At 35.7% G+C, this 17,539-nt stretch overlaps 2 protein-coding genes across 3 annotated transcripts in view; one reads left to right on the top strand and one right to left on the bottom strand.

The window, feature by feature from the left end:
* btbd2b (BTB domain containing 2b) overlaps positions 1 to 17,539 on the top strand; it is a 1,074,195-nt gene that overhangs the window by 924,311 nt on the left and 132,345 nt on the right. The window lies entirely within an intron of this gene.
* polr2ea (RNA polymerase II, I and III subunit E, a) lies at positions 1,059 to 15,468 on the bottom strand. 2 transcript variants are annotated; one of them, XM_087241780.1, is made up of 7 exons: positions 15,346 to 15,468; positions 10,424 to 10,598; positions 6,683 to 6,798; positions 4,791 to 4,871; positions 2,044 to 2,102; positions 1,434 to 1,512; positions 1,059 to 1,329 (listed from the first exon to the last, which is right to left on the bottom strand). In XM_087241780.1, exons 1-7 carry the CDS (start codon positions 15,400 to 15,402, stop codon positions 1,264 to 1,266), a joined length of 633 nt encoding a protein of 210 aa, XP_087097906.1. In that variant the 5' UTR covers positions 15,403 to 15,468; the 3' UTR covers positions 1,059 to 1,263. The 2 variants fall into 2 exon arrangements, with proteins under 2 accessions (XP_087097906.1, XP_087097907.1); XM_087241781.1 differs by lacking the exon at positions 4,791 to 4,871.

Here is a 17,539-nt window from a genome sequence, read left to right as displayed (position 1 = left end):
TCTACCTCCTGAAATTTGGAGAAAGTTAACCTTAAGGTCCGGAGAGCCTTCTCTGGTTATTTGGTCATGCCTAAGTGTCAATATTTTACCACATGAAATTTGGAGAAAGGTGTGAAGTTAACCTTAAGGTCATGAGACCCTTCTCTGTTCATTTGGTTGTTTGTTGAGCGCAACAGAAGAAAAACAAAAAATATCTCATTTGTTACAATCATAAAGGCTGCATCCAGAAACTATTGTCCAACTTGCCTCAACACACCTGCCTGAGTGTTTCAAGTATACCTAGTAAGACCTTGATTAGCTTGTTCAGGTGTGTTTGATTAGGGTTGGAGCTAAAATCTGCAGGACACCGGCCCTCCAGGAACAAGTTTGGTGACCCCTGATGTAAACGCATAGCTTAAGTAGTTCCGGCAGGTTTTGAGCGCATTACCGCTCCATATCACCACGCTAAATGATTGGAGTTATTTCACAGTCATAATCACATCAAAACACTACAGAGGCTTTGGATGTGATGCGTAAGAAACTAGTGCTGCACACAGGAGCAGCTTGAGAACAAAAACCTGACAAATGTATGAAATACAACATCTGAACAGTGGATTTAGCTGTGGGAACTGTGGTATAAGCAGAATAATGTACTTCGCTCCATTGAATTACTAGAAAATGAGTGTGCATTATTTTTCAATAATTCAATGACTAGACTGAATTATTCTGCTTATATTATGTTTAGGGTGGCACTGTGGCCTCACAGCAAGAAGGTCGCTGGTTCGAGTCTCTGCTGTGCCAGTTGGTATTTCAGTGTGGAGTTTGCATGTTCTCCTTGTGTTGGCGTGGGTTTTCTTCGGGTGCTCCCCCACAGTCCAAACACATGCACCATAGATGAATTGGATGAACTTAATTGACCATAGTACATGAATGTGTGTGTGTGTGTGTGTATGTGAGTGCATATGGGTGTTTCCTAGTACTGGGTTGCTGCTGGAAGAGCATCAACATATGCTGGAATAGTTGGCGGTTCATTCCGCTGTGGCGAGCCCTGATAAATAAGGGACTAAGACGAAGAAAAATGAGTGAATATTATATTTAATACCAACAATGTGCTGTAACGCTGATCCCATTCACAAAACAAAACATGTATATTTTTCCCATTTGTCAACAAACATAAGATTACAACTGAAAGGATATAGTATCTAAATTAAAATATATTCAATAATAAAAAAACTCAAATCATAAAACATGATTGTAAAAATAATAGTACAACACTGCTGGTCTTCACTGCACGAGTCTGTATGTGATGTAGCGTCCAGCCGTTTCACTGGGCCGGATGATCTTCACCACCTGTGTGTGTGAAAACCACAAACAAACACCTTCACAACACAACACACATCTGCTGAAACGCTCAATACAACACTTTCATGCATTAACAGCAGTGATTTACAGACCTGTCCTCGTTTCAGACCGAAGTATCGCGCCACTGGATCACTACACTGAATTCTGGGTAACTGGGTCTCCTTCAGTTTACTGAACACAGTCAAGAAAACGTAAACAACAGCTGAAAATACCAATGTTTGTCTTACTAGCGCATTCATTCATTTTCCTCCGGCTTGGTCCATTATTTATCAGCGGTCACCACTGCGGAATGAACCGCCAACTATTCCAGCATATGTTTGACACAGCGGATGCCCTTCCAGCTGCAACCCAGTCCTGGGAAACACTCATACACACTTTCACATTCACACACTATTCATTCAATTCCCCTATAGCGCATGTATTTGGACTGTGGGGGAAGCAGGAGCATGCCAACACGGGGAGAACATGCAAACTCCACACAGAAATGCCAACTGACCCAGCTGGGACTTGAACCAGTGACTTTCTTGCTGTGAGGCGACAGTGCTAACCGCTGAGCCACCGTGCCACCCCTCACACAGACTTTAACGCTGAAATAGTAAGAATTTTAAATGGCATCACGACAATACAATGACATTTCGACTTGTTAAATATATCAATAGACTTTATACAGTGAGCCGTAAAGTGTTGTCTTGTCATGGATACTATCTGGCCAACAGCTCGGTCACTTCCTCTTTTGTCATAACAATGTGTTCAGGCACCAACTGCAAGACAAATACAGATCAGATGAAGACATCAAAATATTTAGGAAAGAAATACAGAGCTGCTATTTAGTACCTTTTGTTGCAAACACTTTGTGGCATACACTACCTGACAACAGTATTGTCGTTGATCCCAGCTGTAAGAGCAACAAATAATAACTTGACTTCAAGTTGATCATTTGGAAAAGTGGCAGAAAGAATGAATCATCTGTTGATCTGCATCCAGATCATCACAAATACTGCAGAAGACCTACTGGAACCAGCATCATCAGTCAAGTTTGGTGAAGGAATAATCATGGTTTGGGGTTACATTCAGTATGGAGAGATCTGCAGAGTGGATGATCAACATCAACAGCCTGAGGTATCAAGACATTTGTGCTGCCCATTACATTACAAACCACAGGAGAGGGACAATTCTCCAGCAGGATAGCGCTCCTTCTCATACTTCAGCCTCCATATCAAAGCTCCTGAAAGCAAAGAAGGTCAAGCTGCTCCAGGATTGGCCAGCCCAGTCACCAGATATGAACATTATTGAGCATGTCTGGAGTAAGATGGAGGCGTTGAAGATGAACACAAAGAGTCTTGATGAGCTCTGGGAGTCCTGCTGAACGCTTTCTCTGCCATTCCAGATGACTTTATTAATCAGTGATTTGAGTCATGTCAGAGATGTATGGATGCAGTCCTCCAAGCTCATGATGGAGTCAGACACAATATTCATTCTGTCTCCACTGCAGCAGGACTTTATCTTCTATACTGGACATTATTTCTGTTCAGTGATGAGACTTTAGTCTAAGCAGAGTCAGCAAAACAGAGTCTAAATAAGCAAAATCTAGAGGCCTTTGCCTTTCATAGAAGACACTTCTGATACCAAATGATCAACTAGAAGTTATTATTCGTTAATCCTAAATCTTGAAGAGGCCACAAAACTTTTGTCAGGTAGTGTAGTTCAAACAGCCATATATCATCACCTTAGATTTAACAGGTTATATCTGACATTTTTGTCAAAATTGAGTTATTCACATATTCTTATTAAATTACATCTTATTTAAAATTATGTGATTTTTTTTTATAACTTTTTACATTTTAGGACTTTTTATTTAAAAAACAAAAAAGGTTTTACCTAAAAAGTTGATCTCTAGCTTGGCTGTGTCATTTCTCCGGACTGCTCCATTGACAGCGGGAAAGACCAGAAGGCAAAATCTGTGGACTAAATAACGCTACGCTACACAAAATTGAGAAGAAACCTGAAAAGATCAATGTGATGATTTAGAAGCATTTTTTGACATTAAGATTAAATTTTACAGATTACATTTTACATTGTTGAAAAAGAAACAGTTATTAAAACATGTAATATTAAATGTAAAATATATCTTCATTTGTGTGTGTGTGTGTGTGTGTGTGTATATATATATATATATATATATATATATATATGTGTGTGTGTGTGTGTGTGTGTGTGTATATATATATATATAGTGAGTGAAACATTTATTTGCTCTTCGTCTGTTTTCTTTAAAAGGTCTTTAAATTTGATATTAAGCCTCGAAGGGCAAAAAATGAATTTAATTAATGGGGCATATAATTAAATAAATATAATTCAAAAGTTCATATAAAAGCATAAAATGTCAAACATACATTTTCCTTCCTAATCTACACTTTCCTTCCTAATCTGCAATTGCCTCTCTGGCTCCACCGCTAACTGTGCTAAAAAAAATAAAAAATAAATAAAAACTTACATTACTAATGTTTTGCTTCTTAGACTTTACACACCTGAAACTTGCCTACAGCACTTATTCATTGTTGCTCTTAGTTGTGTAAATTGCTTCCTTGTCCTCATTTGTAAGTCACTTTGGATAAAAGCGTCTGCTAAATGACTAAATGTAAATAAATCAATAGTTAATATAAAGCATAAAAATTCAATAAATACTACCATATTAATTCCATAAAATAAATAAAAAATATGTCAATAAAATATTTAGCACAGTCATGTATGCTTAATTTGAACAAGAACAAAAATTCATCCTAAAACATTAATTAAATGTTATAAAAAGATAAAAATAAAAACATTCTCAAGCATCAACAACAAGTTAAAACATCAATATTTATATGTTTGTGATTGTATTTGTTGAATAGTAAAGCTTCAATGAATGATCTGCCAGATAAAACCAAGCGGGAAATGACTCTTTAGAATGAGAAGGGTTTATCTGCATATACAGTGTTTTTTTTTACTCTAATTAGCAAAAATGTTATGGAATTTTAATCATTTACATTTAGCGTACATTTAGGGTCTCTGTCATGTTAATGTAAAAGAGAACTCTTACACACATATTGTTTGCTGTATGGAATGCAAAAACTTTGAAGCTCAATATCTCAAAATCATCCAGAACGCAGAGAGAACCTCATAATTCCAAGGTGACGATATGTTAGTATAATATAACTTATATATAACTAATATTTGTATTTAAAATACTTGTAGTTGCAATATGTATTACTAGTACTAAAGACAGAGATGAAAATGAAAAGGAAACAATTCAGTAATCAAAACAGTAATCAAGTAGTATTAACAGCGATAGAAAATAGATGGAGAAAGTCTAAATGTGAAGTGGTAGAGGGATGCAGAGTATTTTACAAATAAAAACACAGAACAGAGGTTTCCAGCTGTCTGCATGTATTCAGTGTAGCGTGTCTGACCTCGTGTTCGGTGATGTTTATGAGCAGCTCCTGCTGGAGAAACTGCTCCAGGATGTATTTTGGTGCCATGTCCACCAGAGACTGCAGAAACAAGCCAGACGGGTACACTAACACAGGGATTCCCAAACTTTTTTTATTCCGGGACCCACCTAAGGCAAGTAATTCAATCTCAAGACCCACCATAATATTTTAATATGGAAAAATGGGTAAAAAAAAAATTTATCCATTCAAAGCAGTCAAAAATATATGGTGTGTGGCTTTTTGGATTTTGCGATTTGATATGCACAAAATGAGGCTCGAAGTGAGATGCTGTGGGATGCTGGCTGTAACTGTGATCATTTTTTTTTTGTTGTTGAAAAAGATACTCTTCTTTTTTTCAGAAGAGAATATGATCAGCCTTTGATCAAGCCCCTTGATTATGATCAAGCCCCGTCACATTGCAGTAAACTCCACTGCTAGTGTGTAGTCATAAGAAACTAAATCGCTTTTTGATCGACTACTACAAGCTGGACAAACGTCATATAAATACGCCAACGCAATTAACATTATTGCTGAATAGATCTAACATTTACACATTTGCTTGAGGAAGGAGTGATGGGGGTTGTTACATTACTATTACTATTTTCCATAACATCTACGCCCTTCCATAACATTAGCTGACGTTAAAACTAAAAGATAGCACTACAGCTATTGATTAGCAATCTGTCAACGTTAGGATGTAAAAAATATAGGACAACAAATAGCGTCAAATGATAGAATACATAGCAAACATTAGAAAATAAAAGGGTTTAGCCAATTAAAATCAATGGCTTATACAGAAATTAAATAAAGCTCTTAAATCTACTTCACAAAAAGTTACTGTAGTTTTTTAGTGAAGAGCAGCAAATTAATCTCTCATTGTGATTTGTTTGATTGTGTTTTGTTATTTTAAGAATGCACAGATCTATAATGAAGCATTCGACTACTTTAGTAACCGTTTGTGCTGATTTAAGAGAAAATGAGTAGTGTTTAAAATAAAACACGCAGGACGGAGCAAAAAAAAAAAAAAAACGAAAAAAAGAAACACTTTTCCGACAATCCCTTACTGAGAGCTCTGCTCAGCGCGAGCTCTACCGGCTAAACGCAGATTGCGAGAGCTCAAACAGAGCAGTGGTCGTAATGTCGAGCGAAAAAAAGAAAAAGACAGCTGTGAAACATAACCAGCTTTGTCTTCTTGTAGGAAACACACTTTAGATATTTTTAGGGTAAGAGGTTTTTGAGTTATTGCTGTCAGTCGTACTGGTTTTGATTCACCGCAATGTAAATATAGCTGCAGCTATGTGATGTTGCGCGACCCATCTTTGTTCCCTGTGCGACCCACTAGTGGGTCACGACCCACAGTTTAAAAACCCCTGCACTAACACAACACCACACTGTCAAAAATGGCTGTTATTGAGCAGTTTCCATATTTTGTGATTCACAAGAGTTTATTTAAAGTAGTTAATTGCATTATTGGATGTTGATCTCTGCTCTGTCCACTTTTGATGTTGTAAATTCAGCTCTAGTGACTTTTATTGACATTTTAGTTGTTTGAAATAATAAAAGAGATCATATCTAGAGAACTAAGTCTGTAAAATAACAGAAGATGTGCTGCAGTTTATTACAAGGTGTTTGTAGTGTAATGTACGACACTAACACAGACAATATAGCACTGAAGACTATTACACATGTGCAGAAAAGTCAAGGTTTGCAAGGTTAAAAGTTGTTGGAAGAAGGATCAAGTTCCCATAATGCACTTCAAAAGCAGAAATAAACCATAAAACATGAATCACAAAACTGCTAATTTGTGGATGTTTTAAATTGTGTAGTCAAACCTCAGCTGTGTTTTAGTGAGGCAGTGTTTGGTTCAGCACCTGTTTAGCAGATGGTGTCATGCCCGTCTGCACCACAATAACAGCTCGAGTGATGTTCTCCTCCTGCATGCGCTGGCAGTACATCTTAATGGTCTTGATGCCCACTTTAAGCTCCTCTAATGCACAAAAACACATTGAAATATGTGAGGATTCAAATCGGTTTAAAACTGCATACACTGTAAAAAAAAAACAAATCTGTTGCTGCGTCCCAAAGGGCTATTTTGTAGATTAGCCCTATAGATATATACATTAGATGTTGCCTACCCTGTTGTTGTCTATTGGACAGAATGCGTCAATAGCGCCGCCATCTTGGTACAGGGTAGCGCTCCTTTGAAATGAATGCGGGACCAAGGTACAGTGGAGGACTGTGGCCATCCAAAGCCAGAGATATACACATATACACATATATCTATGATTGGGAGTTTTCCTGGATGTTAGTATGTCATTTTTTTTTTTTCTAATTACGAAAATTATAATTTTACATCACTTTTCTACATTGATGGATCAGTGACCGCACGGGCATTCCTGACAAAAAGCTTGTGTTTGTGTGTATGGAAATGTACTATTCACCCTCCCTGTTAAATTTGATCTAATCATGTCCTGAAACACAGCTCCTCTCCTGCTTTCACTTCTCATACTGACGGAGGGAGCGATTCGCTTGTGAATGAATCTCCGTTATGATTGACTCCTTCACTAGCCGACAATAATACAAGTTTCTGGCAGTGCAGCATCTCGTTGTCATAATTATTTTGCATTGTTTGCTGATTTTATTCAACAAAACTAGCATAAGCCGAGTGTTTAGTGCGAGTTGGAGCTGCTTTGCTGTATGGTGAATGCAGTAAGAGACTGTTATCATCAATAACGTTTCCTGATTAGCACAAAAGTTCAGAACATACAAAAACAGAAAAAACTTAATATTACCTATGAAATGTTCTGCCTCTGTGCTTTGTTTTCTTTGTTTGCTCGTTACTACACCTTTAGACAGCGCTAAAGTCCTGCATCTTCACGTAATAACACTGTCTTGACTAGTGCAGCTGAATGACATTTGTCCTGGGAGCACTGTACCAATATGGCGGTGCTATTGACGCATGCTCAGGGTCCCCATGCGATATCTAGTGTATATATCTATGGATTAGCCCAATGGCGAAACTAACAGCATGGTCGAAGGTTTAATGCATGTTAGCCTTTTCTAGTGCTTCTGAAAAGAATTTTGTTATTTATTAGAATTTATTTATATTCGTTTTTTAGCTCCGAATTTAATCTGACTCCAATTTTAAGTGATCCTAAAATTTAGACTGTATTTCTAATTGTAAGAATGCATCACATTCATCATTTAGAGTTTTCATTTATATTTACATTTACATTTAGTCATTTAGCAGACGCTTTTATCCAAAGCGACTTACAAATGAGGACAAGGAAGCAATTTACACAACTAAGAGCAACAATGAATAAGTGCTATAGGCAAGTTTCAGGTCTTATATCTATTTTTACGCTGTAAATACTGCTCTCCGAGTGTAAACACCGCAATCAGATTATTGCCATCGTGTAGGATTTTCGCCGCATTTTGCGACAGGATAGTCTATACACACACGGCTTTCAGACGCTACCTACCGAGTTTATACGAGTTACCAAGAAATGCAGAGGTTTTTTTTTCTCCCATTGGCCGCACGGTATCAAACATTGCCATGGTCTCTGCTACATTCATTCTTCCATGGGCAGGCACCACACCAAAACTCATCCCGCCACAGCTACATTACAGCTTCTCATTCAAAACATGCAGCATGCACGCATGAAGTGTTGCTGAATGAAAGTGCTGAGCTGCAGTTAAAATTAACAAATTAAGAATTTGATAAGCAAATAATTTGATTACTGATGTCCATGTAAACACAGGCAAGCAGTGGCGCAGTAGGTAGTGCTGTCACCTCACAGCAAGAAGGTCGCTGGTTCGAGCCTCGGCTCAGTTGGCGTTTCTGTGTGGAGTTTGCATGTTCTCCCTGCGTTTGCGTGGGGTGCTCCGGTTTACCCCACAGTCCAAAGACATGCTACAGGTGAATTGGGTAGGCTAAATTGTCCGTAGTGTATGAGTGTGTGTGTGGATGTTTCCCAGAGATGGGTTGCGGCTGGAAGGTCATCCGCTGCGTAAAAACTTGCTGGATAAGTTGGCGGTTCATTCCGCTGTTGCGACCCCGGATTATTAAAGGGACTAGGCCGAAAAGAAAATGAATGAATGTAAACACAGGCTCTGTCTATCTCCCCTGCGTCTGTGCGTGTTGTTTTGGCTCTGTGAAAATCAGCGTGTGTAAGTACTGAAACTGCCCTTTTCTTGCAAACCTTTCCCTCTTTCAGCCCTCAACGCTCCCACGTAAACAAAGCTGGACTTGCCCATTTTCCTGACTTTTCTCAAGCTGGAGGTGTGACAACCCCCTGCTGAGACAGGGGTGGTGTCATGGCCTTTAATATTTAAATTAAAATGTCATAATAATGATGATGATGTTTAGAATGTGTCGTTTTCATAATGAAGATGTTGTCCATGTAGTCATGTTTAAAGAAATTAAACATGAATGAATGAATTTTAGTTCAGTTTTTGAAAGCAGCACAATACAACCGGGGAAACGACACCATAAACTTAAATTCAAGCACTTTTTAGGACTTATGTTTGTTTTTAAGTACTTTCCAGGCCTTGAATACACATGTCTGAAATTCAAGTGCTTTCAGGGAGCATGGCAACTCTAATTAACATCATTCAAACAACTTTACCCAAGCCCCCCTACTTGACGGTTTGTCTTAAGTGTCTGCCATCTTTGTAGTTTGTTTACATTTTTTTTTTTACCTGACTTTATAGTTCCAACTGAATTCACGTCCAACATTATGGGTAATATTAGCGGTTAAAGCACGTATGGTTCTACAGTTCTTTAAAGGATATAGTAGATCATAGGTCTCAAACTGAATTCCTGGAGGGCCGCAGCTCCAACCCTAATCAAACACAGCGGATCCAAATAATCAAGGTGTTCAAGACTACTCAAGACTACTAAGCAGTCTTTAAAAGGTCTTTAAATTTGATATTAAGCCTCGAAGGGCAAAAAATTAATTTTATTAATGGGGCATATAATTAAATAAATATAATTCAAAAGTTCATATAAAAGCATAAAATGTATTAAACATAAGTTTTCCTTCCTAATCTGCAATTGCCTCTCTGGCCCTACCGCTAACCGTTCTTAAAAAAATATATAAAATAAAAAATAAAAAAAATAAACTTACATTACTAATGCTTTGCTTCTTACACTTTACACACCTGAAACTAAAAGCGTCTGCTAAATGACTAAATGTAAATAAATCAATAGTTAATATAAAGCATAAAATTCAATAAATACTACCATATTTATTCCATAAAATAAATAAAAAATAAGTCAATAAAATATTTAGCACAGTCATGTATGCTTAATTTGAACAAGAACAAAAATTCATCCTAAAACATTAATTAAATGTTATAGAAAGGTAAAAATATATATAGTAGATCATAGGTCTCAAACTGAATTCCTGGAGGGCCGCAGCTCCAACCCTAATCAAACACAGCTGATCCAAATAATCAAGGTGTTCAAGACTATTAAGCAGGTGTGAGTTGGAGGTGGTTGGAGATCAACTGTGCAGAGATGCGGCCCTCATGAATTGAGTTTGAGACCATTGTAGTAGAGCATCCGGGAATCCACTCAGACACACACACTCAGCTGCATCAGATCTGACCTGGGAAGAAGACGAACATCTGATCTGTGGGATCGTCATTGTGGGCCACCAGAACGGTGAGGTCAGTGCGTCTGGGTCGTCCCTCGCTGGGTCGATCTCCAAACTGAATCTTGAACTCATCCAGGGTTTGGTCCAGCTCGTCCTGCGTCACCAGATACCCGCGGTCATGGCACAGCTACAACAACAACAACAACAACAACAACAACAACAACACAGGTTTGTTTATTAGTGTGTATATTTGTGCCATACAAATACAGCATGGCATTACAAATTAATACATGTCTACTTTATTAAGATATATATTTACATACAGCTGAAGCTAGATTTCTCGCCCTCCTGTTATTTTGCTTTTTCCAAGTATTTTCCTAGTAATGTTTAGCAGATTCAGGAATTTGTCCACTGTATTTCCTTCATTCATTTTCTTGTCGGCTTTATTAATCCGGGGTCGCCACAGTGGAATGAACCACCAACTTATCCAGCATGTTTTTAGACAGCGAATGCCCTTCCAGCTGCAACCCATCTCTGGGAAACATCCACACACACATTCACACACACACACACATACACTATGGACAATTTAGCCTACCCAATTCACCTGTACCGCATGTGTTTGGACTGTGGGGGAAACCGGAGCACCCGGAGGAAACCCACGCAAACGCAGGGAGAACATGCAAACTCCACACAGAAACGCCAACTGAGCCAAAGATCGAACCAGCGACCTTCCTGCTGTGAGGCGACAGCACTACCTACTGCGCCACTGCGACAACAAAAATAATACATGTATACTTTATTAAGATATACATTTACATACAGCTGAAGCTAAATTATTCACCATCCTGTTAGTTTTCTTTTCCCAAGTATTTTCCTAATAATGTTTAGCAGATTCAGGAATTTGTCCACAGTATTTCCTATAATATTTTTTCTTCTGGAGAAAGTCTTCATTGATTTGGCGTTTAATTTTTTAGAAACCCATTTAAGGTCAATATTATTACCCCCTACAGCAATACTTGTTTTGGGTTGTCTACAGAACAAACCACTGTTAAACAATGACTTATAATTAATAATAACTACTTATAATTACCATAACTTTACCCTAATTAACCTATTAAGCCTTTAAATGTCACTTTAAGCTGAATACTAGTGTCTTATATATCTAGTCCAGGGGTCACCAACATGGTGCCTGTTGGCACCAGGTAGCCCGCCAGGTTCACATGAGTTGAGCCTGTTCTAAAAATAGCTCACCATACATAGCACCACATATGAGTAAGCTGCATCTAATATTTTTATAGGTATTCTTATTAAATCACACTTGCATTGGTGTAAATTTAAAAATTACTTTAAGTTATATATTAAAAAAAAACTTTACAAACAATTCAAGACAAATGAAGTGTTGCATATTATTATTTATCTAACTTGTTAAATCATTGTTGACAGCTACTGTGAGAAATCATTAACATGATCAATGCCTTCACATAGATGAATATTATTAATTATTAACATATAATTAAAAGTAAGAAATGTGTTATTTAATAACTGGTAGCCCTTCACACTAATCGGTACCCAAGAAGTAGCTCTCAGTTTCCAAAAGGTTGGTGACCCCTGATCAGGGGTCCGTTCTTCGTACGTGGATTACTCAGTAAACTGGATTTGGATATTGACGATTTGACAAGATCCAGGATCGTTTCGTTCTTCAAAGCTGATCCGAGAGTTGTTGTCATGGCAACAGTTCTGCTAGCTCAAACCTGATCGGGAGCAGGTTCAATTCATATAAACAGGATTAGATCGGCTCAGTTCAAGCAAAGATAATACAGAAAGTATGTTCCCAATTCTGATATTTTCTTACAGTAGTAGTTATATACACTTGGGAAAATGGTACATATTTTTTAACTATATATATATAAAGTTATAGTCATTATTAATAAAACGTATGCAATCTGCACCCTCGAAATGAAAGTACAAAGACAAAACTTATTGATATGAACTTTTTAGATCGCTTTGGTACAAATTGTGTATAATAGAAATGCACAATATGTCACTTTTTTTAAAGCAATAATACATTTATGCAGTCATAAACATGTTTTGATTGTTAATATGCCAGTGATTTGATGCTTCACAAAAGTTGCAGACACCTTTACCAATATGAACATGCTTTTGTAAACAACCAGTTATTCTTTACACCGATTAAAAAATGGCTACTATTATAAAGAAAATCTTTTCTAAATGAAGAACTAAATACATTGATTTGCATTGAAATAAATGATGAATACTCTTGTCTTGACACATGAAAGTGTAAAGCCTGCAGCTCACAACAAATGTGGAAAGTTCTTGCGTGTCATATTTAACAAGCCGTTTACTGCTAATTTGATGTAATTTTGCGGATAATTGAATATTAATCAGATGATGTCATTACGCTGCTGTGCCGTCAGCCAATCGTTGCATTGCTGATCATGATTTCGAGGATCGATAGATCTGTCCTTCATAACACACGCAGCGATCTCAGATCAGTTCATCCAGACATTCTAATCTGATTCGTGAACTTGTTTGAAGAACCAAATTAGCGAGAGATCAGTTATCAAGATTAAAAGATCCAGCATCTGCCAAATAATCTCAGATAATTTAAGCGAGTTACGAAGAACGAACCCGTAGTCTAATATTATGTGTATTATGTGTCTTGGGAAAGAAATCTAACTTTTACAGAAGGGCAAATAACTTTGTCTTCAACTGTGTGTGATTTGCAGATCATTTCAATGGCACTAAAACCATTTTTGTTACTTAAAATCATTTTAAATACATTTATAGCACTTTAGTTACTTGGTAAGATCTTTATTTAAACTTGCATTTATTTAATTTCAGAATCTTGCCAAGGAAATGTTTCTCAGCTAACGTTATGTACTAACCAACATCTACAAAATGAATGCAGCATTTCTTTTGTTCATTTAACTGTGATTGTTGTGTGTCTGTGATTATCCTATTCTCATTTTTATTTAACACTTTATTTTTCCATGGATTTGAGTTTGAAATCAGGGCGACACGGCACGAAGGTCGCTGGTTTGAGTCCTGGCTGGGCCAGTTGGCATTACTGTGTGGAGTTTGCATGTTCTTCTCATGTTGGCGTGGGTTTCCTCCGGGTGCTTGGATAAACTAAATCGTCCGTAGTGTACGAGTGTGTGTGAATGAGTGTGTATGGGTGTTTCCTAGTACTGGATTGCAGCTGGAAGGGCATCCGCTGTGTAAAACTTATGCTGGAATAGTTGGCGGTTCATTCCGCTGTGGCGACCCCTGATACATGAGCAACTAAGCTGAAAAATTAATGAATGAGTTTGAAATCAGTAAGCTACTTCTTTTTAACTAAAACATTTTAAAAACTGTTAATTTTACTCAAATGTGCCTTCAGTTATTTAATCATTTATACAATTATTACTAAAACGTTGAAAGAAACATGAAAACAAAATGTAAACATGAATAAAAGATACTATTTGTAACACCATATTAACTTTAAAATGGCACAAAGAAATAGCTACACTCACCGGCCACTTTATTAGGTACACCTTACTAGGACCGTGTTGGACCTCCTTTTGCCTTTAGAACCGCCTTAATCCTTCATAGCGGTGATTCAACAAGGCACTGGAAATATTCCTCAGAGATTTTGCTTCATATTGACATGATAGCATCACGCAGTTGCTGCAGATTTGTCGGCTGCACATCCATGATGCCAATCTCCTGTTCCACCACATCCCAAAGGTGCTCTATTGGATTGAGCTCTGGTGACTGTGGAGGCCATTTGAGTACAGTGAACTCATTGTCATGTTCAAGAAACCAGTCTGAGATGAATCACGCTTTATGACATGGTGTGTTATCCTGCTGGAAGCAGCCATCAGAAGATGGAGACAATGCTCATAAAGGGATGGACATGGTCAGCAACAATACTCAGGTAGGCTGTGGCGTTGACATGATGCTCAATTGGTACTAATGAGCCCAAAGTGTGCAAAGAAAATCTCCCCTACACCATTACACCACCAACAGCCTGACCCAGGATGGATCCATGCTTTCATGTTGTTGACCCCCAATAATCAGCCCCGACCATCCAAATGTGTCAGCAGAAATGGAGACTCAGAGCAGCAACGTTTCTCCAATCTTCTATTGTCCAGTTTTGGTGAGTCTGTGTGAATTGTAGCCTCAGTTTCCTGTTCTTAGCTGAAAGGAGCGGCTCCCGGTGTGGTCTTCTGCTGCTGTAGCCCATCCGCCTCAAGGTTGGACGTGTTGTGTGTTCAGAGATGCTCTTCTGCAGATCTCGGTTGTAGCGAGTGCTTATTTAATTTACTGTTGCCTTTCTATCAGCTGGAACCAGTCTGGCCATTCTCCTCTGACATCAACAAGGCATTTGCGCCCACAGAATTGCCACTCACTGGATATTTCCTCTTGTTCAGACCATTCTCTGTAAACCCCAGAGATGGTTGTGTGTGAACATCCCAGTAGATCAGCAGTTTCTGAAATACTCAGAGCAGCCCGTCTGGCACCAACAACCATGCCACAATCAAAGTCACTTAAATCCCCTTTCTTCCACATTCTGATGCTCGCTTTGAACTGCAGCAGATCGTCTTGACCATGTTTACACGCCTAAATGCATTGAGTTGCTGCCATGTGATTGGCTGATATGAAATTGGCGTTAACGAGACCTGGTTAGTAGTGTTAGTAAAGTACCTAATAAAGTGGCCGCTGAGTGTATATTCTCTTAATTCAGACAGTCAGTATATATTTTTACGTTTATATATATCAGTTTTTTGATTTCAGTTATTTAAAATACATGTTATACACTTTAAATGATTAATTTCTCACCATTTAACCGAATAACCTTAACAGTTGGTCTGTAATATGTGAGTGTGACAGAAATAAAACAAAGACAGCTCAGTCGACATTCACACCTGCATTACGGTCTTCCGGATTTTCCATAATCGATAAGTCTCCTCTTCATCATCCATCAGCGAGATTTATTCAAAATATAATATTCCGATTCAAACTACACGCACTTCCTGACAACAGGTGGAGGTGAAGGACCCCGCATGCTGTCTATTTATTGCCATGCTAAATTAATTAATGTATTTATTTTAATGTTTTATAATTGTGCATATTAATTATAATATTAGAAGTGTGTTTTATTTATTTGTTTCACAATCGTAAAACAGTATATGGAGGACGAAACCTGCAAAAAAAAATTAATAAATAAAATAACAAATAAATGCACTAATTCCTGCCAAAAGAAGCAATAAATGAATAAAAACACAAATAAATAAATTAATGAATAAACAAATACACAGATTCCTGCACAAATGAATAAATAAATTCGCAAATAAATAAATAAACACACAAAGCCTACATAAATTAATAAATAAATAAATACATACGCAAATAAATTAATAAATATATACACAAATTCCTATACAAATAAATTCATAAATTCGCAAATAAATTAATAAATATACACACAATTGAATAAATAAATAAATTCGCAAATAAATTAATAAATATATTCACAAATTCCTATATAAATAAATAAATTCGCAAATAAATTAATAAACATATACACAAAAATACACAAATTAATAAATAAATTAGCAAGTAAATTAATAAATATATGCACAATTGAATAAATATATAAATTCGCAATTAAATAATATATTTATACACACATTCCTGCACAAATGAATAAATAAAGAAATAAATAAATACGCAAATAAATTAATAAATATATACACAAATTCCTATACAAAAAATAAATTCGCAAACAAATTAATAAATATATACACAATTGAATAAATACATACATTCGCAAATAAATTAATAAATATATACACAATTGAATAAATAAATAAATTTGCAAATAAATTAATATATATATATACACAATTGAATAAATAAATAAATTCGCGAATAAATTAATAAATATATTCACAAATTCCTATACAAATAAATAAATAAATTCGCAAATAAATTAATAAATACATACACAAATATACACAAATTAATAAATAAATTCGCAAATAAATTAATAAATATATACACAAATTCCTATACAAATAAATAAATAAATAAATTCGCAAATAAAATAAAAAAAATATACACAATTGAATAAATATATTAATTCGCAATTAAAATAATTTATTTATATACAAATTCCTATACAAATAAATAAATAAATTGGCAAATAAATTAATAAATATATACACAATTGAATAAATATATTAATTCGCAATTAAAATAATATATTTATACACAAATTCCTATACAACTTAATAAATAAATTTGCAAATAAGTTAATAAATATATACGCAAATTCATATCCAAATAAATAAATAAATTTGCTAATAAATTATTAAATATATACACCAAAGAATAAATAAATAAATTCACAAATAAATTAATAAATATATACACAAATGAATAAATAAATAAATTCGCAAATAAATTAATAAATATATACACAAATTCCTGCACAAATGAATAAATAAAGAAATTCGCAAATAAATTAATAAATATATTCACAAAATGAAGCAATAAATAAATAAACACGCAAATATATAATGCATAAATAAATATATAAATTATTACTAGTGTGGTGTGGAAGGGGGGAAATCTTTCAGTTAGCATTTTCTTATTCCCCTCTTATCTGTGTAATTAATTTAATTATTAATCTGCCCACACTATTTATACATTTATGTCTGCAGGTATTTGTGTTTTTTTAAATATATATTTATCTATTTATTTGCATATTTATGTATTGTTTTGTTTATGCAGGAACTTGTGGATTTATTATTTTTATTTATTTATTGTTTTTGCAGGTTTTGTCCTTCATAACAGTACTGTATGAAATTAAATTGCTATATAAAATATGTCTAGACATAAGAAGTAACACAGTCCATTTACGGTGCATTCAATAGGCTTTTGTAGCAGATAATATGAGAACAGGATATGTAATTCAAATATTACAAATTAAATAATTGACATAAATATATCCATTAAATGTACAGAAAATAACATAATAAAGTTTATCAGGAGAACGGATGACAAGAAGAATTAAAATCTGAATATCGCACTACACGTAAGATTATGGAAATTGAT

Source organism: Danio rerio, chromosome 2, assembly GCF_052040795.2.
Source record: "Danio rerio strain M-AB ecotype USA chromosome 2, GRCz13ab, whole genome shotgun sequence".
NCBI lineage: Eukaryota > Metazoa > Chordata > Actinopteri > Cypriniformes > Danionidae > Danio > Danio rerio.
Note: the sequence above shows the minus strand (reverse complement) of the source record. Positions and strands in the feature narration are given on the sequence as shown.